Below are 25758 nucleotides of genomic sequence, written 5' to 3'. Positions count from 1 at the left end.
GATCTTGTGACGATTGTACAAAAAATAAATAATGCAACTGATTTCTTTTTTCCACAGTCTATTCTTTATTTTCAACCAGTTTCAAGGCAGACATATAAACCAAAAATTAAAAAAAATGACACCACTCCCTCAAGCTACTGAGAAAAAATAGAATATGGCTGCTGTTAATCTTAACAATAGAGTGTTAAGTTACCTGTGGATAAATAAAACCTAAAAGTTGATTAAAAACCAATACTTTAGGTGGATGTATGTGTGCATTTTTAAAATTTTGAATGTTCTATAATTTCAGACTCACAGCTTTTGGTCACAATCTGAAGGCATCTTCAATCGATTTCCTGCTTCTAGGTATTCAAGCAATTCATGATTCTGTAACCCGGGATATGGGATTCGTCCTCGCGATACAATCTCCCACATGGTCACTCCAAAAGACCACTAAAAACACAAAATATAAAGTTAGTCTCCTGGAAAGTAATTAGAAATGCTGAGTAAACTGCTGTGTGTCATCCTGTATGATGGTGGAGACTCAGTAATTCTTTAGGGATACAAGTTAACTCAGCCTAATGTGATTTTACAACGAAGTCTAGACTGTAAAAACACATTTATTCTAGTTAACACTTGTCAACAAACCTAAAACACTAAAGACACCATTCAACCCCTTGCCTAATCTTTTCTTTTTCCTCTTTTCTTTTATTTTCAGCAAATCACTTCTAATAAGAAATAATAATCGGTATACAGTAATCCCTCGCTATATCGCGCTTCGCCTTTCGCGGCTTCACTCCATCGCGGATTTTATATGTAAGCATATTTAAATACATACCGCGGATTTTTTGCTGGTTCGCGGATTTCTGCGGACAATGGGTCTTTTAATTTCTGGTACATGCTTCCTCAGTTGGTTTGCCCAGTTGATTTCATACAAGGGACGCTATTGGCAGATGGCTGAGAAGCTACCCAACTTACTTTTCTCTCTCTCTCTCTTGCGCTGACTTTCTCTGATCCTGACGTAGGGGGATTGAGCAGGGGGGCTGTTCGCACACCTAGACGATACGGACGCTCGTCTAAAAATGCTGAAAGATTATCTTCACGTTGCTACCTTCTGTGCAGCTGCTTCCTGAAGCGACATGCTGCACGGTGCTTCGCATACTTAAAAGCTCGAAGGGCACGTATTGATTTTTGCTTGTTTGTTTTTCTCTGTCTCTCTCTCTCTCTCTCTCTGCTCCTGAGGAGGGGGTGTGAGCTGCCGCCTTCAACAGCTTTGTGCCGCGGTGCTTCACATACTTAAAAGCCAAACAGCCCTATTGATTTGTTTGCTTTTCTCTATCTCTCTGACATTATCTGCTCCTGACGCGCACTCCTTTGAAGAGGAAGATATGTTTGCATTCTTTTAATTGTGAGACAGAACTGTCATCTCTGTCTTGTCATGGACCACAGTTTAAACTTTTGAAAAAGAGACAAATGTTTGTTTGCAGTGTTTGAATAACGTTCCTGTCTCTCTACAACCTCCTGTGTTTCTGCGCAAATCTGTGACCCAAGCATGACAATATAAAAATAACCATATAAGCATATGGTTTCTACTTCGCGGATTTTCTTTTTTCGCGGGTGGCTCTGGAACGCAACCCCCGCGATGGAGGAGGGATTACTGTATATCAAAAACAGCAACCTACTTAATCCTTATTGAAAAAACCTTTGTGTTGATGCCATCTCAGATCACCTGCCAAATATTCTACTCACCACATCACTCTTACTGCTGTACACAGACTCTGCTAAACTCTCTATAGCCATCCACTTTATTGGCATCCGAATGGCTATTTTCTGGCGGTAATAATTGCCACTGTAGATTTTTTTGGAGAGGCCAAAATCAGCAACAAACACCCTGAGGTCATCTCCAATCCTGTGTGGAATAAGTAAAAAAAATGATTACACATATATAGGGCAGGCTCTGACCCCTGCAAATTTAATCCCTGAGGTGGATTGATTACATTTATACACAAATGACTGTCAGGTCAGGTCAGGGTGCATGAATTGGTACACCGCGTTGCCACACTCACCACACGACAAAATAGCTCAGGATTCCAGTTGGCACCCTCCAGGCAGACACACAATCCCCTCCCATCTTCCGGAAATGACCATCTATCTGCCACATCCAGGTGTTATGTGGGCGTCCCCTTAGTCTGTTTCAGCCGCTCGGATCCTCACTTTTGAGGATTCAGCGAGTTGGATCACCCCCAGAAAATTGCACCCCATGGCCGCACTACCGTAACTCACAATGCAGGCAATGTGCCTCATTCGGGACTCTGTGAGCAACTGCTTGTTTGAGACAAAGTCAAACCAGCCATACCAAAGGATTCTCCAAAGAGACACAGTACCAAAGGAGTCCAGTTTTTTGTCTAAAGTCACTGAATCCATGTCTCGCAACCATATAGCAAAACAAGAAACACCAGGACTCTATAAAGACTTGGACCTTCGTTCTTTTGCAAAGATTTCTGGCACGCTACACACCCCTATCCAGCGACACCTCATGACCCCATACTCTTTCAATCTGTCTACTAACTTCATAGGAAGAGTCACCAGAGACATGAATGTTGCTGCTGAGGTAAGTAAACCTCTTGACATGGTTGACACTTTTTCCACAGACAGACACACTGCTGATGGCTGTGCCCATGAGGTCATTTAAGGCCTGGATCTTGGTTTTTATCCCGGACACTAGCAAGTCCAGACACTCAGACTCCTCACTTGTCTCTCAAGAGTCCTGATCAGAGCCTCGATCGACTCTGTAAAAATCATGGCTTTGTTGGCAAAGTCAAGATCAGTGAATCTTTCTTCACCAACATATACCCCATGACCCTGCCAAACACCCAGTGCATGCAAGCATTGCTCAAGGTAGGAGCAAGAACACACCCCTGAAAAACCCCAGAATCAACTGGGAAAAACACAGAGGTTCTGCCTCTGCTCTGCACAGCACTCATGTACCAGTGTACAGGCCGGCCATGACATCCAGAAACTTTGGGAGGATCCAGTGAAGTGTTAGGATATTGTACAGGGCAGTTCAATCAATTGAGTCGAAAGCTTTACAAAAACTGACAAAGACTGCAAAGAAACTTTTCTAATATTCGTGTTTGTGATAGATGAGAACTCTCAGTGCCAGGATGAGGTTGATGGTAGACTTATTAGCCGTAAAACCAGACTGCTCCAGTTGCTGGTACGTGAGTAAGTTATAACGGATCCAGTCGAGGATGAACCTAGCAAGGACCTAGCTGGCACCAAGGACAGTGTTATCCCCCTGTAGTTGCCACAATCCAGGCGATCACCCTTCCCTTTCCAGATAGGGACGATAAGTCCCATTTCCCAATCAGTTGGGATGTTGCCTGTCTCACAGAAGGAAGTAAAGATTACTTGCAATTCCAGAAGGATAGCCTTACCACCACCCTGGAGAAGCTCACCCTGGATACCACAGATCCCTACAGCCTTCCCTATCCTCAGCTGGTTCACCATTTGTGCAATCTCAGTGAAATCGGGTGGTTTACAAGTACAGGTAAAATTACATTACAACAAACTTCCAGGGACCTAAAAAATATTTCGTTGTAATGAAAATTTCATTGTAATGAGATTCTGTATTTGTAGCTATAGTGCTTTCTTTAACTTGCATCCAGGAGTCTGCAATCATTTCAATTGCTTCTTTCGCATTAATTTTAATCTTCTCCTGTCTACAAATTATTCTGACGAGAATTTTTCTCAGCATTTCCTTGCAATAATACACTTTCAGGGTGCGAATGATGCCCAAATCCAATGGCTGAAGCTCTGCTGTGCAATGGGGTTGAAGGAATTCAACACGAACATTATCTAAATGCGGAAGCATGTTGTGGGCACATAGTTATCAATCAGAAGTCAAATCATCCTTTTCTTCTTCTTCATATTGTGAGGTTTCTGAACTGTTTTTGGGATCCAACCAAAAGCCTCACATTTTCTTGAATGAGTGGCACATTAATAGGAATGTTTCTTGAATGAGCATCACTGAACCACATAAAAACTGCTTTTTCGACATCTTCAAATGCAGCAGTTCGCATACATTTGCAATCTGAGATTTTTCTTCTTATTTTTGCTCAAGAAAGTTGACAGTGTCGATGGCAAAATTCTGAATTCACTGGTAACGTCTTTTTTTCTTTTTGCCGCAATCGAGAGCTGCACAAATGTAAAGTTTTTTTTCTAATATGAACTGTTATCGTTTTTTCGTGTCTGCCGTTTCTATAGGAGGGTGACAATGAGTTAAATTCTAATGGATGTTTTTCAAATGTTGACGAGCAATAAGCAAAAGGTATCACTGAAAACCACCGAAAACAAAAACAGTAAAAAAACAGTACGAGCAAAGTTTGAAGAAAGAAATTTTTTTACAATGTTTCTGTTTGGGGATCGTTGTGCACAACTGAGCTGCGACCACAGAAAAACTGCTCTGTGGATGATCCATTCAGGCATTTCAAGGTCTTTTGGGCACTTCGTTGTAATGAAAGTATCTGCTGAATGTACTTCGTAGTAACGAGATTTCTATAGACTTGTGTCATATGGGGAAGCTGTCGGGACCATAAAAATACTTTGTTTTAATGAAAATTTCGTTGTAAAGATATTCATTGTAACGTAATTTTACCTGTAATTGGAGGATCAGCCTTAAGAACTATGGAACCAGAGATGTGTAGTGTCCTAGTCAAAGAATCAGCTTTAAACAGCTGCTCGAAGTAGATAGCCCAGTGGGTCACAACTACAGCATCACCTGTAAGGATCATTCCATCACCCGCCCTGACTGCGACTCTCCAAGGAACTATTTTGGATGTGGGCAATGATTCAATTACTCTGTAAGCAAGATGTGGGTTGCTAGACCATAGACAGTATGTCAGTTGCTCACAGATTCCTCTAGAAAATGCCTCCTTATCTGCCGTCAGAGCCCTCGAAGCCATCCTTCTCAGTTCTTGGTACAGACCAAAGTTGCTAACAAGCCATGTGTTGGGATTCCTCTTGATAATATCCAGGGTGCCCTGTGAAATTAAATACCTTCTTCTGGGAACACCGGCGATACCAACACAGCCCTCCGGAACCTTCAAGGTCTTGTTACGGAAGGTCTCCCACATCAAATTAGGATCGGGACTGACACCCAAGTCTGCACGTTCCTCACACAAACTGTGTGCAAGCTTATTAGAAATTGCCTGATCATGGAGTCTGGCCAGGTCTAGGCTCATTCTCTTAGTAGGTGGTAGTTATGTAATTGACTAGTCTAACTGACTGTACTGTAATAGTAAATAAGCAGTTTGTTGAGCAAACATAATGTAAAATTGTGTGTTATGTGTTGAATCTAGTTTTTTATTATTATCACTTATACTAAGTTCAAATCATATTCTAGCAGACACGCAAGAATCCAGAACGTTACAAGAGGTAACAAGCTTTTTATCACAGCTATAATAATATATATATATATATATATACAGTATATATGTATAAAACATTTTCAGACCAATTATTCCATTGTCTCACAGACAGTTTAGAATAGCCAATCAACCTTGGAAGAAAACCCACACAGACACAAGGAGAACACGCAGTCTCTACAAAGACAAATGGTTACATGCAGGATAGGTTGTGGAAACACTGCCCACCCACTGTAACATCATGTTACACTTAAAGATACGCTTAAGTATGCAAATGACTTTCAATATTTCAGCAAATTGCTTGGAACAGTTTAAAATACTGTTTAACATTATGAACAGCACTTGTCATGTGATTTGTATCTTTTATTTAAAATGTGGTCTGGATTAAAAAAATAATGATGACACAGAGTCAGTAGTAAATCACTCAGTAAGGCAAGATGACATGCAAATATAATGCTTTTGCTGGAGCTGTCTTTTTATTTTTATTAAGAGCTGGAATAAAAAAATAAATCCAACAAAATAAGTGCACAGAAATACTTTGTTATTAATGTTATAATTCCAAAATTTTATAAATGTGTTAAAGTGGGAGTCATTTTGGATCTCTGTTAAATCTGGACATATACACGACAAGTATATTTTCATTTTAAATATTTTTATATGTGTATATTAAAATATAACTTTTCTGTAACACTTTCTTTTTATTTGTTATGAACTCTTAGTATGAAGGCAAAACAGACCTTAGCGATAAATTTCCAATAAAATCTTAGAGATATCAATGCAACTATAACATAAAACAGCATTTTTAATCTTGTACTCACATACAGTTTCGTGCAGCCAAATCACGGTGCAAAAATCCCTTGAAAGAGAGGTACTCCATCCCTGAAGATATATCAATCATAAAACGCAGAAGTGTCTGATAGGGTACAAACTGTAAGAAAGATGTAAAAAAATGTAATCTATGGAATCTCTTTGATTTTTAAAATAAAAAAACACTGGTTAAAAACTCTTGAGTTAATTACGTAGAAATATACTGCATTAAATAAGCAATGCAGTAGTACAGTGCTTTATGGATTCAGCATCCTAGATTTTAGCTCAGTACCTGGTCATTATTCGTTTAGACACTGTGTTTTCTTGCCAACACTGGTTGTGAGGGAGTTTCTTGGGGTCATCCAATTCCCCTTGCACAACCCAGATGATGTGGTGCCTGTGTGGGTATGTGTGAGAGTAGGCCAGGAAATGATCTGGCACCATGTCCAAAGCTGCTTAGTGCTCTGTGCTGTTGGGAAAAGCTCTGGCCACCTACAACCCTGAATGTCATGTTATGACACAGTATGATAAAAGCTGACAGTGTGGCATAAAAGCCAATGCTTCTGCCCTGAAAGACCTGCATACTAAGCACATTTTTGAACAAGGCTGAAGTCTGGGTTACCTCTGGGTCACGACTGCTTTACACTAAACTTCACCTAAGATGTCTAGTTATATTTCTGGACAAATACAGAAGAAGTAATATAAAACAGAATTGTAGCAAAAGATATCAAGCTCACCATAGGAATTTCTCCATGTCGGGTCGCTAGTAAAAAACGTCGCAGATCTCCATGATTCATGAAGGGTAGAATGACCAAAGGAATCGGGATTTTGCTTTCAGTTCTTGATTCAAGTGAGACTCCTATAAAATATATTTTGGTTTTACAGTGTTCAAGCTGCTTTACAATCAAGCATTTGTGACTATAAAAGAAATCATAAATGCTCTAAAATTTTATGTCACAAACTACTGTATGCTGGTGCATTTCTATCTTATTTGCTTTCCATGTGCACTTCTGTGCCATTTCAGTTACCTTAAGATCTCTTCAGCTGGTTCCACAGAATGTTTGCTTCTTTAACCTAATCAAACTTTCCTTTCTTGGCTGTTCAACTTTAATAATAAGTTAAATTACTGAAGGAAGACTATTACTTGTTTTTGCACAAAATCTGGTGGGGATATACCCCACTAGTCCCTAATGCAGAAACCCCACTGATGTCTCATAAGCACTGCATTTTATCTCATTTTGTTGTAGTAGTAGTAGTACAGTCACGCATACAATTAAATTCTTACTTGCGTGTTCAACCAGTATGCAACATGTTGCCATTCTCTGGCACAATACTAAACTTCATTTTATGAAACAGAAACCACAAATTAGCTTAAATTAAGTTCAGTTGTGCTCCCAGATAATAAACCCTTAAGGAAAAACACTTTAGAAACACTTTATCCATCTCAAAATCAGTGTGGCCACACTAGGCTCTTTGCTGAGATCCTCCACAAGGCTGTCTTACCAGCATCATAGGCCCTGGACAAAGTAGTACTATGAGACCCCCGTTTTGATAACATAACAGAAACATACATGGCATCATAAATATCGTGGGCTTCTGTGCTCCCGGGGTCCCCAGCTAGTGAACAGGAACACATGTGAATGGCCAGGATTGTTTCCCTTACTCATCCTTTCAGCAATAAAACAGTGAGGGTCGATTCAAAATCTTACCAGCTTAGTAACACAAATCCACATTTCCAGCTCACTTTTGTATCATTCCTTTATACTAAATACAAGAGGAACTTTTTAGCAGCTAACTATCCTTTGCCGTCATTGAAAGACAGGGCTACAACACAAAATACTATTAACAACAATAGGTTTTAATTCTATCATTCACCCTAACAAGTCCACAACCTTCCCTTTTCACCACACATGCACAACAAAAACATCTCACTCCAGTCTTAGTTAATAAAAAACTTTAACTTTGATTATGTGATTCTAAATATTCAAGATAAGCATTATAGGAAAAACAACAGTAAGAATAAACTAACACGTTAAAATTTTAGCAGTAAAATATTACAGACCAGTGTGTGCAAAAAAAAAATATCTGTGTTTAGGAAAATTGTATAGAGTGATTCTGTTGAAAAATCAATCAATCTAGCATTTACATTGCTAATAACATTGCAGTGTTTAATTTATTAATTATTGGGTATAAAGATATGGACAAATATACACACATCAGTCCAAAAATGGTCAAATGGTGTTCAGAGATACCTAAACCTGAATGTATAATAAATCTGTTTAAAAGTTAAAGTTAATATTTTGACTACTTTCCCTATATATACTATATATAAAGCTAAAAGTTGCTGTTGTCACTTGGTATATTGAGTTCCACTTTTACTGAAAATTCACACGCACTGATGTGGAAGATAAATATTTTGGCAATGACATTTAAGGAAAAATCCTTAAGAATTTACTTTAATATTGTTCACAAACAGAAAGATAAGATAAACAGACAAATGGAAGTAACACAAAAAATGCCAAACACATCACATAATCTGTTCTCTTTGTATTGTATACTGTTTACCTCACAGTCAAAAGCATTTCTTAATTCTTTCCAAACATAATCAGATGAGACATTATCCAGTTCTCAAAACAATCTTCAAGTGCATCCAACACTAGAGTAGACTTACCGTGTTTCCCCTGTGGGATATGGCCGGCCATTCATCCCGGCCAATAACCCCAGGCCGCCAGGTGGAGCCCTTCCGGCAGCATGGAGGTGCCCCGAATTCCAGCAGGGCATCATGGATATTGGAGTTTTCCTTCACAGCCCTGCTGGATGCCTTGGGGGCCAACAGAGGACGCTGCAGGGAGGCCCGGAGACTCTTACGTGCCCTATAACCCGGAAGTACGTCTTAGTCACAGCGACGGGAAGAATGACGTGCTTCCAGGATGAAGAAGAGTTTTTATATGACCTGGAAGTGTTCCTAGTCACATGGACAGAAACAGCGAAACACTCTGAAAAGTAAGGCGCCTAAGGCAAGGTTTATACTTCATGCGATGCGACGTGTGTGCCCAAAACATCCATCAAATTCCAAGGACACCTTGCCACAATATCTCTGAAAAGGGTGTTTAATGATTACATCCATCAATTCGGGGATGTGCCCATTCCAGCAGCATCGGCGCAAGACAGAAACAAAATTTCTGGTGAACACAAGCACACACATACACTGGATTCATTGTAGCTTCACCAAATCCACAAACCGTCATGTCTTTAGATGGAAAACTGAGCACACTGTGGAAACCCACCAGGAAAAACATGCAAACTGCAGGCAGGGATCACAAGGGGCGTGACTCCCTGCGAGACATGTACAGAGAGCTGGAATATCATAAATTTAATGTGTTCTGTGTGGCAATCTATTGGTGCTGTCAGGTCAGGAGGAAGCCCCAGAAGCACGTAGCAATTTAACAACTGGGTCGATTTTAAGATGACGTTTACAACGGTCTGCTTTAATGATAAAGTAAACTACGAGGTTAAAGTGGACATTTCGAGGTTAAACCCGAAATTTTTACTTTAATCATAAAATAGACATTTTCATTATGTCCTTATTTTTTTCTCTGTGGCTCAAAAACGCCACCATACATTCTGACGGTATTGTAAAGGTGCAAAAAAAATAAATAAATAAGATGGCACAGAAGATGGTATGTGAGACTTTTAAAATGTATTGTGTCATTACTTTGGGGAATATGCGATGCTTGAATATAAAAGCACCACAAATGCATTTGTATGTCGGCATTTTGCTTCACTACATCGAACCCTTAATCAAACATCGAAGCGTGCACCTCAGTCCTGTAGGATCCTTAAAACAGCTGATGTAGCAAGAAATTCAGTCTGGAATTCAGAGTTTGAACGTGGAGAGTTATGACGATATTCCAGAAGAAGATCACATGACTGTATTTAGATAAATGTATATTGTTGTACATGAATAAATATAAGACATCCTCTGAAAATAAGCCCTAGTGCATCTTTTGGAGCAAACATTAATATAAGACCCTGTCTTATTTTCGGGGAAACACGGTATCTATGGTGACTTTGCATCATGAGCAGAATTTCAAAACCTACACCATCAATGCCATGAACAGCACCAATTTCCAAAAAGTAGAACATGTAACATATTAGTTTCTAATCTTTCTGTGCCTTGGGTGAGTAGAGTGCAGATGTTTAGACATCCCCTTAAATATTACAAGAAACTGCTGGACAAAAAATATCAATAGCATAACCAGGCTAAAAAACACTTCCATAACAGCGTATGATGCTTAATTGCTTGTTGATATCCAAATCAGCATATTGGATAAACTTAAATCCATTAAAACCAGTTTCAATTCTTATAACAGCCTGGTGAAATCCAGGCTTGGCAAGAGATAGTTAAACTAGTCTTTGAACAGGGCCAATGTTCTGGACCCTACCTTTGATTCTAAGATAGAAGATCAAGACATGGTTTGATATTTCACTTCAAAAACGTGCTATCTTACCTAATAAACTCATCACATTGGGATGGTCAAAATTCTGCATAAGCTCAGCTTCCTTAAGGAATGACTCCAGTTCTTCCAAACTGTAGATCCCCACTAGAACATTAAAGAGAGGGCTCTTACAGGAAAATGTGCCCAGTATATTCATTACATTATTATCATGTGTACAGAGCACAGAGAAATTATTACTTGCACATGCTAATCAACTTAATAATAATAATAATAATAATAATAATACATTTTATTTATATACCACCTTTCCCATGCTCAAGGAGCTTAACATACAATTAGTTTCTGCATTGAACAATAAACATACAAATACAGAATATATAAAACATTAAACAGAATAAAAGAAAGAATAAACCAGAGTGTAATACTAATACAAAACATAACCATTCTCCAGTGCCAAGATTAACACAAATAATAAATAAAGAAACAACACTAATACCTTTCATGGTTTTCACAGCCACTTCAATTTGATGACTGTTTTTTGCTTGGAATATTCCTTTGTAGACATTCCCAAACTCCCCTGCAAAGTAAAGAAAATAAAACAGAACTGCTACTGCAGATTCATTTATATATATTTTAAAAGCAGAACTTTTGTTTTTTCTTTCAGTTATACACTACCATTACTCTAATGTGTTGATCTTGCTTCTTAAAATCTTAAATTTTAATGAATTTTCTTTATGTCTTTGTGTCTTCCTCTGAGTCTCATTTATTTTTACAGTAATAATCTCAGAGAGACAAAAACATAAATCTTTATGTAAATATTTGTACACATTTTTTAAACATATTTCATTTAGCATCATAAATATTATTAAATCTATCTTATGTTCTATCAGAAGTTATACATTTATACTTCTCTATGCATGAATGAAAATAAAATGAATGTGCAAAATTATTAATTCATCCACATATGCATTTTATAAAACCAGTTAATGGCATACTTTTCAGGGATCAGATCAAGTATTCCCTGACCTCAAAAGGAAAGAAATAACACTTGCATGTTTTATAATATATTTTGAATTACCTTGATGTAATGCAGTTTTATAGAAATGTTACATTGCCTTATTATAAATTTAACATCCTCATCTTATTTTAGACTGCCACTAGACTATACCCACTCACCTGCTCCCAGGTCTCTTCCCAGAGTCAGAAGACTGCGATCCACAAGAACCCCTTGAAGTTTTGTTTTTAGTTCCTCACTGAGGCCAACAGTCTGAACTGTTCATAAGACAAAGAAATAATATGAAATTAAAAAAAAGGGTTGAATGACAATTTGCATGGCATTTAAAACACAATGGTTATAACTTAATTCTCAAAGCTGCTAATTTATGTTCCAGCCCTTTCAGCCCTAAATAGGGTTAAACAAGTTTGAAAATGGGAAAAAAAACAATAAAACAACAAAAAAAACCCAAAAAAAGCTAAACTTGTTAGCATGCAGGCAATAACCTTCATAAATACTGTAAAATGCATTAAATTAATTACTTAATTGGAAATAAACTACATATTTTAGTCTTTTTACAAATTTTATGACAGGGAAAGAAAAAAATTCACACTGAATATTATATAAACCATAGGTACATGTACAGTACATTTTGTAATACACAAATAATGAAAACTCAATAAAACACCTTTTTGAAATTATACATCAAGTCCCATGACTTTATATTTCCTTTAGGAAATACTTCTTGGGCAATCCATTGAACTACTTTTGGGGTCTAGAACATCCCCCAGGAATTTCTGTGGGTTTCCCTGAAGAATTCCATCTCTCTGCATTCCATGGTCTTTCTTAAAGGGAGTGTCCCTACATTTTTAGGGGAGATCACAAGATTCTCACTACATTGCCACCCTGTGGTTTGTAGAACCACTTCTTAATTCCTGAAGATTCTGTACATCCTTTCTCTAGTGCCTTCAGAGTAACCACCGCTCAGAGAATGTTTTTAGTAGTGTAAGGGGTGACATCTACAAACAGATGCGAATACATATAATGTTGCCTTCTCTTTATAAATGGGCAAAACTTTAATATAATCATGATAATAATTATATATATATTATATATATACTATATTATACTCGTGGTTTCTGCTAAAATTCCCTTAAGTTCCCTTTCCCTGTCCTTTTTACTCCTTTTACCATTTTCAAATGCTAATACCTTGACACAATATATAGATACATATAAATATATTTTTTCTCAATTCATTTCTTAACAATGAAACACACTCCTAAAAATGTATTAGATGCCGCTAAATGACTCTTGAAATTTGGCTCAGGTGTATCCTATTCTATTGAGCATCATTATTGAGAGGCCTTGATAACATAAGGTCAGGGAGGGTGTGACGAATAAGTGACTCCTTTCCGTGGCAGAACCCGGATGTGAGAGAGCTGCTACAACACTGAGGGAAGGAAGCCAGTAAAAGGTACACACTATTGTAAATAAAAGCATTTGATTTGAACCCAGGACTCTGTATGTGTAGTTGTGTATGGGGTATGAGGTGCTGGTACAGTCCCTAGAGGTCACTATATATAGTTCTGCTTATTTGGGAAAGAGGTTTCAACAGTTCCTTTGTTTCTACTAAAGTGTCAGGCATTTTTGAAAGATTACAGAATTGTTGGACCCAAAATCACAAAAATAAAGGATAGATGCTTTCAATTGGGTGTAGAAAGCATTAAGTACACACAGAAGAAAAACATGAACATTATTAAATTAGACTTTAGTTAGAATGCAATTTGGATAAGGCATCTGTAAATTTGGCCAAAGTGCATGTACATCAGGAATGTTACTATGCTCAGTTTCCAGCAGCTTTTTTGCTTTCTTCAGCTTGTACATTAATTCTTTTATATTTCTACATTGCTAATATAAAATACATTGCTACAGGCCTTTGGTAACTTTCAGATATCACTGGTAATTCACAATTTCTTATTAATAAATGTGGATTGATTTTAGATGATCTTAGCAAAGCTGGTCCTTGTAATTTTTGCTATAAAACACATAAAACTTTTATCAGTAGATACAATTTATACAGTATACATGAAAACTATCTAGCTGCACTGCAATTTGTTAACAGTGGTAAAAATAAAATTATCATTAACTGAGGTAGAAACCAAAAAAAATTACTTACATGCAAACTTATGGTTCTAATGCAGTGGTCTCAAATTCTGGTCCTGGTGGGCAGCAGTGGCTGCAGGTTTTCATTCTAACCATTTTCTTAATTGGTGACCAGTTTTTACTGCTAATTAATTCCTTTTCCTTTCATTTTAATTGACTCGTTTTCTAAGATTTGTTCCCCTGAATGTCCTTGTTCCTCTGAATTGCTTCATTTCTTTCCTTAAATGGCACCCAAACAGAAATGAAACATGAAGTGAGCAAGCCAACAGAAGACCAACTAAGTCAGGGTCTTAATCTCCAACCAATTTCACTCCAATCAGTTGCTTAATTAGGTGCCAATTCTTGTTAATTAAACCTGTTCTCTAATTCCATGGCTTGTTGCTACTCTCATTGTGCAAAGGCATACATTTCCAAAATGATTGATTTTCTCTTTTCTACTATTTTCTTTTTTTCACTATTAAAATGTTTTGTGGACCTGAACATATCAGCATTCCTGATACCTTCATCTTTCTTTATTTTCAGATATTGTGTGATAGACACAGTTTGCAGGTTATGTTTTGGCTCATTTTACATCTCATTATTGTTTGACTTCTAATTGAGGAGCCTGAGTCTTCAAGAACAAGTCAATTAAACTTAATTCAAAAGAAGTTTATTAGCAGCCAAAACAGGTCACTAATTAAGAAAAGGGTTAGAACGAAAACTCTGCAGCCACTACGGCCCTCCAGGACCGGAGTTTGAGACTACTTTTCAACATAACACATGTGCTCTGATCAAGTAGAAAGGAAGAGTATTAGATTGCTATTGCCTCCAAGGAGGTCCACAGTGTGTCCCATAACTGAACCTGCTCTTATAATTAGACCGTTGATTCAGGGGGCCTCTCTTGAAGTGATGTTATCAGGCCAGCACACCAAAATGTAGAATATCACCCTGGCCATCACAGAGTTGTAGAAGATGTGAAGGAAGTCACTACTCACATTAAAGGAACGCAGACTTAAAGGAAACGAAGAGCCTTATCTGCCTTTTCTTATATAGTTCTGCTGTGTTATGAGAACAGTCCAACCTCTCATTGATGTGGACCACTAAGTACCTGTAGGAGTGCACTACCTCTATTTCCATTCCTGAATAATGACCAGACATTTTTAGCGAGGCAAAAGTCAATAATCATTTCTTTGGTTTTGACAATGTTAAGTTACAGACAATTCTTTCTGCACCAAGAAACAAAGTTCTTCACTCCAATACCCTGTCTCATCCCCCATATCAAAACATCCCATGCACTGTCATATGAAAATTGCTGCAAATGATATGACCTGGTGTAAAGAGAAAATTCTCAAAATATATATATTTATCAAACAAACAATAACTATCACTGTAATAATTTCATTAGTGTGTTTTTTTTAGGAACAGGCATCCATTCCACTATATGTTGTTTGATCGATAGATGGATTATGCTTTCTTTGATTTATCAGTCTATATAAAAATGTAGTATACAGTAGCTTAAACACATTGAGTAAGAAGAATTTGTAATAACATGGATTAAATGAAAAAGATATGCAAAATTATTTTTGGCTTAGTTTGAATAAAAGAGCTTGTTATCCCAAAATGACAGTTTTTCTTGCATCACTTTGCTTTGATTAATAGGTTTGTTAATTAGAAATGCAAAATGAACACCTTTATAATGGGTTTCAAAGTTAAAACTTACAGTTTTGGATTTGTTGACACAGCTCTTGAGAAGATGCCCTATTCTCCTGAGGATGTCGTCTGTAGGTCCGCCCAGAGTTGAGGAGCTGCAGCTCCACTTCCCCTTCAGACCTGTATCAGACCAAGAGTTGCAATTAAACAAGGACAGGATATCAGAATTATTCATTTTGCTCATTTTGGTTGTTTTGGTTCAGCTTCAGGATCATCTCAAAAATTCAATCTGTTTGAAAAATTTCAATCTGGTTTCCAAACTTCTCACAGTACAGAGACAGCCCTGGTCAGAGTCACCAATGACCTCCTGATGGCTGCTGACGAGGGCTCTCCATCACTTCTTATCCTCCTGGACCTCACAGCTGCATTTGATACGGGAGGTCATAATATTCTCCTTCATCATCTTCATACACAATCGGACTTTCTGGCTTTGCTTTGGAGTGGTTTGAGTCCTATCTTACAGATAGGGCTGAGTATGTGGCCTTGGGGGATGCTAAATCTCGTACCCACACTGTCACCTGTGGGGTCCCACAAGGATCAGTTCTTGGGCCGACCCTCTTTATGCTCTATATCTATATGCTACCCCTGGGTCACATCATCCACAAGCATGGAGTTTCATTCCATTGCTATGTCGATGATACGCAGCTCTATGTGAGACCATATTCGACTTCAACTCTTTCCTCTTACTTGGATGAGATTGAGGCCTGGATGTCCATGAACTTCCTCATGCTGAACAGCACCAAAACTGAAGCTCTTTTAATTGGCACCCCCAATCAACTTCGTTCCTCTGTAAATTGTATTTCCTTTTCTGACCATACCCATTACCCTCTCCCCTTCTGTTACAAAAGGTGTCAAGTTAGACTCCCATCTGTCATTTGATACACATGTCCATCACCTTTGTAAAATTGCATTCCTTTATCTCCGAAACAAAGCCAAACTCCGTCCCTACCTCTTCCTCTGTGATGCTGAAAAGCTGGTTCCTGCCTTTGTCTCATCCAGACTGGACTATTATAATGCAATCCTCATCAGGATACCCAACAAGAGCCTTCAAAAGCTACAACAAATTCAAAATAGTGCTGCAAGAATCCTGATGAGGGTGCGGAAATATGAACACATTTCACAAATCCTTCGGTTGCTTCATTGGCTCCCTATCCATCTCCGTATCGAATACAAACTCTGTTTGTTTACTCACCAGTGTATCCATGGAAATGCTCCACAATATCTTAAATAACTCCTTATACTACAATCCACTACAAGAAACCTCCGTTTTGCAAATATCTTCGCCCCCATGTGACCAAACTTCATGCAATGGGTGACCGAGCCTTTGCAGCCGCAGCTCCATGATTTTGGAACGCCCTACCAGAGAGCCTAAGAACACAGCAGATTGTGGGCTGTTTTAAAAAACAGCTAAAGACTTTTCTATTTAGGAAAGCTTATTAACAAGAATACTATAATTATTGTTGTTTTATCTCTGTTTTTTGTCTTGCTTTGCCTTTGTTTAAACTTTTATGTTGCACTTTGAGATTTACTGCTAATGTAAAGTGCCCTATAAACAAAATGCATTATTATTATTATTATTTATTATTATTATTATTATTATTATTATTTTGTTGCAGCATTTTCCTTAAACCATTTAATTTTTACACTAGTGGTTCCCAAGTTCTGCGTGGCTTTAGGTTTTTATTCCAACCAGTTTCCCTCATTTATTTTGCATTCAGAAAAATGTGCTAATATGATATTCACATTTAAGAGAAATTCAGAAATTTGAATTTTTGCCATAGTTTAATTGTTTAACGCTTTATGCAATTTTTGTAATTCACAATTTCTAGTGAAGTTTGCTCCCCTAATTGTATGCCAAAACTAACAATTAGTGACAAGCAGTATACAGAAGAACGAAACTGAATGCTAATGGGGAGAAGTTACTTCACTATAATATTGTCTTGGATGTTAAAAAATAAGAAAAGACTTAAATAACCAGGGGTCTCATGTATAATGCTGTGCATAGAATTCACAGTAAAATATGGCATAAGGACAAAAGTGGAAATGTGCATACACACAATACAATTCAGATGCACAAAACCATGCATAATCCAACTTCCACACACTTCCACTCCATAAATCCCAGTCAGCATGAAATGTAATGCACATGCACGTGCCTACCACCCCACCCTAATTCCTCCCAGAATTTTGCATATTTTAATATGTAAATAAATATAAATAGTCCTTTCAGTTGAGTGTTTTGTTAAAAGATAATGTCAAAAGCACATATAAAAAAGAACAATTTTACCAACTGTGAAATGGAGGTCCTATTCGGTGAAGTGGAGGCAAGGAAAAACATACTTTTTTGGTGGTTTGGCAATGGGATGAGCAACAAAAGGAACTTGTAGCGCTCAACAGAAAGTCACATAGCGCTCAAAATAAAAAAGAAGTGGTCAGAAATCAGTGGTCAAAATGCAAGTCGTAGTCCACTGAGTGTCATATGGAGACATATTAGGGCACAGAGAAACAAAAAGGGACGCAGTGTAGAAAAAAAAGGTTGAAATGTCGACTTTAGTCTCAAAATTTCCATTTTAAACTCAAAGTTTATTTTGTCATTTTGTAAACTTAACCTTAAAATTGATTTACTAGAGTTTTTCAAATGCCAACATAACTAAAGTAGTAAGTTTTACGTGTGTTATTCACTACGTGCTTCTTAAATGGGCTTTCTCTTTTGCAGTCAGGAGCTCGCAGCCACTGATTGCCACACAGAATACATTACATTCATGATTTATAGTTCTCTGGACATATTAGAATACTAACATGTATATATTAAGGCATGTATTAAACATGGGGGCACGGTGGTGCAACGGTAGTGATGAGCTAGTGCCCCATCCAGGTATTGTTCTTGCCTCTACCGTCCAGGGATTGATCCTGCCTTTTACAAGATGCTTGCTGGTACGCGCTCGAACCTCGATGAAATAATTTACTGCAGCAGTACTGCATCTGTCAAACGTACCAAGCCCCAATTCCCATTCTTTCATTTTCTTTCTCCACGTAACCAACAATGCTAAAGCAGCTATGGTATTTGGAATAGTTTGGCCATTGCATGCACCCTTATATTGTTACAAAATTATTACAATCAAATGTTTAATTTTGTAAATGCAAATTACGCAATTAATTTCGATACATTTTATAAATCCTGTGTCATTGATGTGAATCTTGAAAAAGGGAAACAACACAGAAACAGTAGCAGTGCTTTGACGTTGGGTGCCGCCAGTTTGCAAAATCAAGCAGAAATCTGCGTACGTATGGAGGAAGGCTGCCGTGAGAATGTGCATGGCTTTAAGCCAAGTTTAGTTTTTATACATCTCGAAGTGTGCATGGAAACAGGCATACGCAACATTTTTATGCGCATGCGCCATTTATACATGAGGACCCTGAACATTAAGAAATATTTTTATTATTATGTATAATTTTTAAGTGCCTCCTGAATATTATTTCTCTATTTTTGAGTATTACTTACATTTCAGATTTTAGTTAATTTAGATCCATCTTAGTTAAATTTAGAATTTTTAAAATTTCCTTTTGTTATAATTTGCACATAATCCCTATCTGAATACATATGCTGTTTGTCTCTTCTGTTGATTTTTGGTTTTAGAATACTAGCAAGCAGTTTCTAGCTATGAGTTTTGCCTAGTGTTTCAATTTTGGCACCTGCATTTCTAAGCTTCTGGCTTTGATTTTTGCTACATTGAAGGTTTTGACCTGTCTCCTAATCTCTTTATGCTAGCTTCTTTACGTAGCAAGAAAGTTTGAATTTAGCAGGTGTGCTTAGCCTAATGTAAGCTATGACACAGCTGAACTAATAGTGTGCATATATTTGTAGCCAAAGGCAATGATTAAATTTTTTTGCCTGAAAGGAACACATAATGCAGGTCGCTTGGCTGAAGTACCAGAATTTGGCTCAGGAGGTAACACAACTATCCATATTTGCAGTACATCAAGGCTTCATCATACAGGTTATACTTTACATACACACACACACACACACACACACACACACACATATATATATATATATATATATATATATATATATATATATATATATATATATATATATATAGGGCTATTTAAAATGAAAGAGCAGATTTCAAAAAATTATTTCAAACAAACTGTATAAGACAGAAACACATTCCGCACATCACTGGATAGAGGAAACTTCAAAGACTGGTCCTATGGTCCTTGAGGTTGTATGCACTCAACATGGTAGGTCAATTTGGCTAGCTCCATTGGCTTTGGGACACAGGAAACGATCTTGTTACAAATTCCTTGAAAATTCAGCCATTAACATCAACCTGTCTTCTACTGTTAATATTAAGAAATAGCATTCTGACATGGGCGGAACGGTGGCGCAGTGGGTAGCACTGCTGCCTCGCAGTTAGGAGACCCAGGTCCGCTTCCATGGTCCTCCCTGTGTGGAGTCTGCATGTTCTCCCCGTGTCTGCATGGGTTTCCTCCGGGTACTCCGGTTTCCTCCCACAGTCCAAAGACATGCAGGTTAGGTGCATTGGCGATTCTAAATTGTTCCTAGTGTGTGCTTGGTGTGTGTGTGTGCCCTGCCCAGGGTTTGTTTCCTGCCTTGCGCCCTGTGTTGGCTGGGATTGGCTCCGGCGGACCCCCGTGGCCCTGTAGTTGGGATATAGCAGGTTGGATAATGGATGGATGGATGGATTCTGACATCAATTTTGTATGCTGGTATCCTCAAAACAAGTGATAGACAGAATTAAATTTCTTTAAGGTCAGGCCATTTTATTGTTCCCTAATAAAACTTAGTTTTATTTGGCTTTGTTCTGATGCCTGCACAAATGTGCTTCATGTACATCTCTTACTGACATTCTTAGCATTTTCAGGTGGTGGTTGCCAGGGCTAGGCAAGGTAGATGGGGAGAGGGGTTTGTGGTTATGCCTACTTACTGTATATTGGTTTTGTTTTATATTTTTTACATCAAATATTTGATAAAAATGCACTTAAATTTGAAACAGACTGCCTCTCTGGTGAGACAAACAAAACATGATGAGGGGAGGAAAAGACAGAGAACTTAGTGTTACAGAAACTGCTCTCAAATGGTAACACCACTGATCACTGTAATCTATGATCTGAAGACTGGACTCCTCAGCCATTTAAGGATATACAAATAACCTTACTGACAATAATTCTTGTTTCAAGTGACCATTGATGATGATGCCTTAAGAGGTTTACACACAGAAATGTAAAATATCACATCTAGTGGAAAATAATAACTTGTTAAACTAACAATTTTGCTTGCCAAAATGGAAGATCCTCTGTCATCTGGGGTTAATTTGTCTGTCTGTGGACATTTATGTAATTTTAGAGACTTTAGAGGATGACAGTGTGTTCTGAGGAATGTTGTTTGTACAGCATACAAAATACAAAAGATGCAACTGAATTCATAATTTGAAAGGAGTAACGTCTTAGGGTTCAAGCTCAGATAACCTCTCTTACGTGAATGAAGTAAGTTATAGAAAATACAGAAAAGGCAAGGTATAAATCACACTATAGATCGACATATGGAATTGTCATGATTCAGATGGAAAAAATGTAATTAAATTTATTTAAAATATATAACAATATAGTTCAGAGTTATTTGACATCTGGAAGGCATTGGACATCAGCAAATCTCCTTATATGGTTATTTTTTACTTTCTGTCACTAGACACAGGTTACATCTTGTGATTGTTATGTTTTTGCTTTACTGAGATATCATTTTGTTTTATCATGGCAAGACCTTTTTTTCATGGTCCCACTGTTACAACACAATGCAAGATTGCTTGAAGGAGAGTCCAGGAAGTCATATAATGTGATGTAATTGGGACAACACTTTGAAAGTTGGTGCTTCATGCTCATTGGCATCTGGGAGTGTTGGTAGTAAGGTGTTTGTCTCTTCTGTTGATTTTTGGTATTAGAATACTAGCACGCAGTTTCTGGCTATGAGTTTTGCCTAGTGTTTCAATTTTGGCACCTGCATTTCTAAGCTTCTGGCTTTGATTTTTGCTACATTGAAGGTTTTGACCTGTCTCCTAATCTCTTTATGCCAGCTTCTTTATGTAGCAAGAAAGTTTGAATTTAGCAGGTGTGCTTAGCTTAATGTAAGCTATGACACAGCTGAACTAATAGCACTTCTATCTGGTTTTCTTTTTCTCTGTGTTTTAGGCTTTCCTCTGTGTCAGTACAGAAATAAATAAGATGTATATCATATCCTGAATTTTTTAGAAACTAATTTTACCCTAAGAATGAACCCTGTTTCTTGATCGACTGAAAGAGCCTTGAACTTTGCATATATGATGTTCATTATTAAAAAGGATGAAGGAGTCAAAGCAGGTGTGGCAGTACTAAGCTCTACAATTTTCTGGACAAATAAAAGCCAAACAAAATGAAACCTTTAATTGGCTAACTAAAAATATTACAATATACAAGCTTTTGAGGCAACTCAGGCCCCTTCTTCAGGTACATCTTGTCTGAAGAAGGGGCCTGAGTTGTCTCGAAAGCTTGCATATTGTAATCTTTTTAGTTAGCCAATAAAAGGTGTCATTTTGCTTGGCTTTTCTCTACATTCATAATGGCTAACATGGTACAACACCCTAGTACTACTGGACAAATAAGATACAAGAACAAAAATAATCATTAATTAATCAATAAGCTGAATCTAAAAGAATGGACTGGTCAGAATGATTTACTATTTACTTACTGAATTTGTTCAATTTGATCTCACTCTCTTTTCTGTTTCAGGAAATACAGATTTGACAATGACAATATGACAATATGTTTGCTTAATGTGATTTGGGTTATTGGGGTTAGAAAAGTTTACCAAAGTTTCCTGGACTTCCGAAGGGCCGCTACCAGTGAGATCACAATCAGGACTACTACTAGCAGAAGTCCCACTCCACCAATAATATAGTAAAATATTCCTCCTTCTTTTTGCTGCACTACTGTTGAGGATAAGATGGAAGACTCTTCTGAAAAGCACAAAGGGAAAACAAATTACAAAAGAAACCATACATGTCTGATCCAATTTTAGATCTTCAATCATTTACTATTTCCTAAAAAATTCTAAAGACAGATACAAATGCAAAATGTGAAGAATTATATATTAGTCATTAAACAATATTCTTTAAGAAATGGTACAATCATTGAAGTGGTACACACACTGCTGCCTAACACCTTCTGTGACCATTCAACTTCCAGTGGTGGTACCATCTAAAGTGTGTATATTTTCTCTGTATCTAAAAGGGGAAAGCTGGATTCCTCTCACAATCCAAACACATACATTAGGTTAATTAACAACTCCAAACTGGATTGAGTAGTGAGTGTGGGTGTGTGTTTGAGCATGGACTAAAATAGACTGGTCCTCCATCTAGGGTTTTGCTCTGATATTGTGCTGGGATCACAATATTGAAGTAAGGATTCATTTCTGGCAGCAATCCAAATTTTTCTCTTTTTTTAGCAATTGCCTAATGAGGCAGCACTATACTGTACATGTTGAATGTACAATACTAGAAATGTGGCTCACTGGAATCTAATATTTCTAAAATCTAAAATAAAAACTTGCAGCATAAACAGTTATGAAACAGGCAGTTATGTGAATGTTCATTCAGAAAACATTTGCCAAATGGAAGAACACAATCAAAGGAAAGTGTCAGGCATCTATTACTATTTTCTGATATTTTTTGCTTTAATATTTATTTATTTTTGCCATTTGAGTTTTTATCATTCTATTTTTGACACAGGTGATATCAGCATGGCTGAATTACTGTTTTTGAATTTTGCTTTGTCTTAATTTTTAATTTTTTTGGTTATATTATTTTTCATTGTAATTTTGGTTCACATGATAATTTGCACTTATCTGTTTAATGTTCATAACTCCTGACTAGCAATTTCTAAACCTCTGCGACTCATTTCTTATCACAATAGCACATGAATTTTATATTCAGATTAGAGATTTGCCAATAAACACAACATTTAGGATTCAGTGCCTATGGCTGAGTTTAAGATGACAATTTCAAAGCCATCTGTAAGAAAAATCTAATCCAACAGAGACTGTGTTCATACATGACTGTCTGACATTACAGAATGGAAAAACTCTGTACAAAATTATTATATAAAATGAATGTATTAACAAAAACCTGTAAGGGAGGGATAAGGACAGAGACAGCAAAAAAATGTAAAGTAAACCTTATAAAAGTAAAAAAAGAAGCAAACCTTGACGCCTCTTACACCTGCCTCAAGTGGTCCCAAACTTCTCCTTACTCATTTGTGTGGTTCACCCAACTAACCACCCCTCCTGTACTTTGAAAAACGTTTCCTTCATCATTCTCTCATTCCTGCCTTTTTAAAACTCCAAACTTTGAACTTCTTTAATCCATGCTTCATTCTTCTTTCTTATCCTGCTATGACAGTGCATGCACATATGCTCTTTGTGATAGCAGATCTAGAAAATGTCCATCTACGGATTCTTTAAACATATTATGATAAACTTCTTACTGCAAATTAATTATAAACTATTAGTCATTTTAATTTTTGATATTTTAACTTTTATTTTCTCATTTAAGAATTGTATTTAGTAAACATGATTCAAACTGAAGTGAAGCCAATATATTTTGCTTTTTGGATTCATTTTTAATAATATTATTCATTCAAAAAATAGCAATATCAACTTACTATTGAAGATGTTAATAGAAATTATAGAGCTCCCCCTGGACTCAAAAGTTGATAATCCATTGGCAGCTTCAACCTCAAAATGGTACTCATACTCCATTTGAAGACCAGTGATCCATACAGTAGTGTTGATTAAATTTTGTCCCTGTGGTGAATACTGGATAGTATTCCCACATGTCTTCCATTCAATGATCTCAGGCTGAGCTATAAACATACAGGTAACATGATATTCCAAGTCATCTCGCCCTCCGGTGTCTCGTGGAGGTTCCCAGGACAATTTTATAGAAGTTGGAGTCCGTATGAATGTAAGATTGTGAGGTGGAGACGGAGGCTCTGCAAAATAATAAGTTATGACAATGCATGTAGAAATATGATTCTGTTGTCAAAAATTATTTTGTTAAACAGACATTATATTTATAAAAAAAGCAGCCACACAATTTTTTAACTATACCTGAAAAATGCAAGTAAGTCCAAATTCCTGTACAAGAGTACATTTAATTGTAATGATTATTACTATTGACGTTCATAAAAACACAAACTCAATGTACAAAATGAGCATATAATAATAACAATAATGCCAGTCTACCTTTACTCTTTCATGAGGAACTAAACCCCTTACAACTTTAATGGATTTTTCCTATTGATGCCTGTTGGACCAGAGGAGATTGCTTAATCTCTTGCCTGTATTCCTGGACTTTCTCTCTCTGGCGGCTTTACCCGAGAAGTTACAACAACATTTATTTGTATAGCACGTTTTCATACAAATGATGTAGCTCAAAGTACTTCACAAGATGAAGATAGAAAGAAAAAGAAAAAATATATTAAAATTAAAAAGTAAGGTCCAATGGCCAGGGAGGACAGAAAAAAAAACTCCAGAGGGCTGGAGAAAAAAAAAAATCTACAGGGGTTCCAAGGCCATGAGACTGCCCAGCCCCCAGTAGGCAGTTACTTCCCTAGAAATAAACATCTTTCTACACTAGAATACAGAGTTGACTCAGATTAGATTAGAACCATACATTTTCCCTTATTTCTTATCCATGCTAGGCTTTTCCATGATTCAGTGCCACCTTTATGTCATCTGCACCCCTTGCAACACTTTGCCAACTAAGCAATTTTCTATAATTCCATCTTAATGAGGATCTGTCAGTTTCAGACCATATTATAATTCTTTAGGTGAGTACCCTCCACTGAGCCAGCACCTTAATATGGCGGTATGGTTTGCAGGATTAATGATCCCCTGAGTAATGCCGTTGGAAGTTGTGTACTCCTGGTAAAGCCACCCATGGTGGCAAGGTCAAAGGTGAGGTCCTGACTAAGGCTGACTCCATCACTCCCCCCACTGTCCCACCAAGGGCCCATCCAAAGTGGTGCAACTTCCTGCCATCCCTCATTGCATGGCACACGGCTTGCCATGTGGAGTCTCAATAGGAAGTAAAGTGATGTGATTGAAGATTGTGCATACTCAGCTCCACTGATATCAACACCTCCTTTGCACAGGCTCTTCCTTCTATCCATCTATCTCATC

The 25758-nt window shown here is 37.3% G+C and overlaps 1 protein-coding gene across 1 annotated transcript in view; it reads right to left on the bottom strand.

Moving 5' to 3' along the window:
• Positions 1-25758, bottom strand: part of LOC114652044 (tyrosine-protein kinase receptor TYRO3-like) — a 73260-nt gene that overhangs the window by 5756 nt on the left and 41746 nt on the right. The window contains exons 5-14 of the mRNA XM_028802215.2: positions 24237-24566; positions 22387-22534; positions 15529-15638; positions 11849-11944; positions 11169-11249; positions 10724-10816; positions 6950-7071; positions 6224-6333; positions 1729-1888; positions 296-432 (exon numbers count right to left, since the gene is read on the bottom strand). Of these exons, the coding sequence (XP_028658048.2) occupies positions 296-432; positions 1729-1888; positions 6224-6333; positions 6950-7071; positions 10724-10816; positions 11169-11249; positions 11849-11944; positions 15529-15638; positions 22387-22534; positions 24237-24566 (1387 nt within the window). The remainder of the gene's footprint in view (positions 1-295; positions 433-1728; positions 1889-6223; positions 6334-6949; positions 7072-10723; positions 10817-11168; positions 11250-11848; positions 11945-15528; positions 15639-22386; positions 22535-24236; positions 24567-25758) is intronic.

Source organism: Erpetoichthys calabaricus, chromosome 1 (genome assembly GCF_900747795.2).
Source record: "Erpetoichthys calabaricus chromosome 1, fErpCal1.3, whole genome shotgun sequence".
In the NCBI taxonomy this organism is placed as follows: Eukaryota; Metazoa; Chordata; class Cladistia; order Polypteriformes; family Polypteridae; genus Erpetoichthys; species Erpetoichthys calabaricus.
This window is presented reverse-complemented; position numbering and strand designations above follow the sequence as displayed.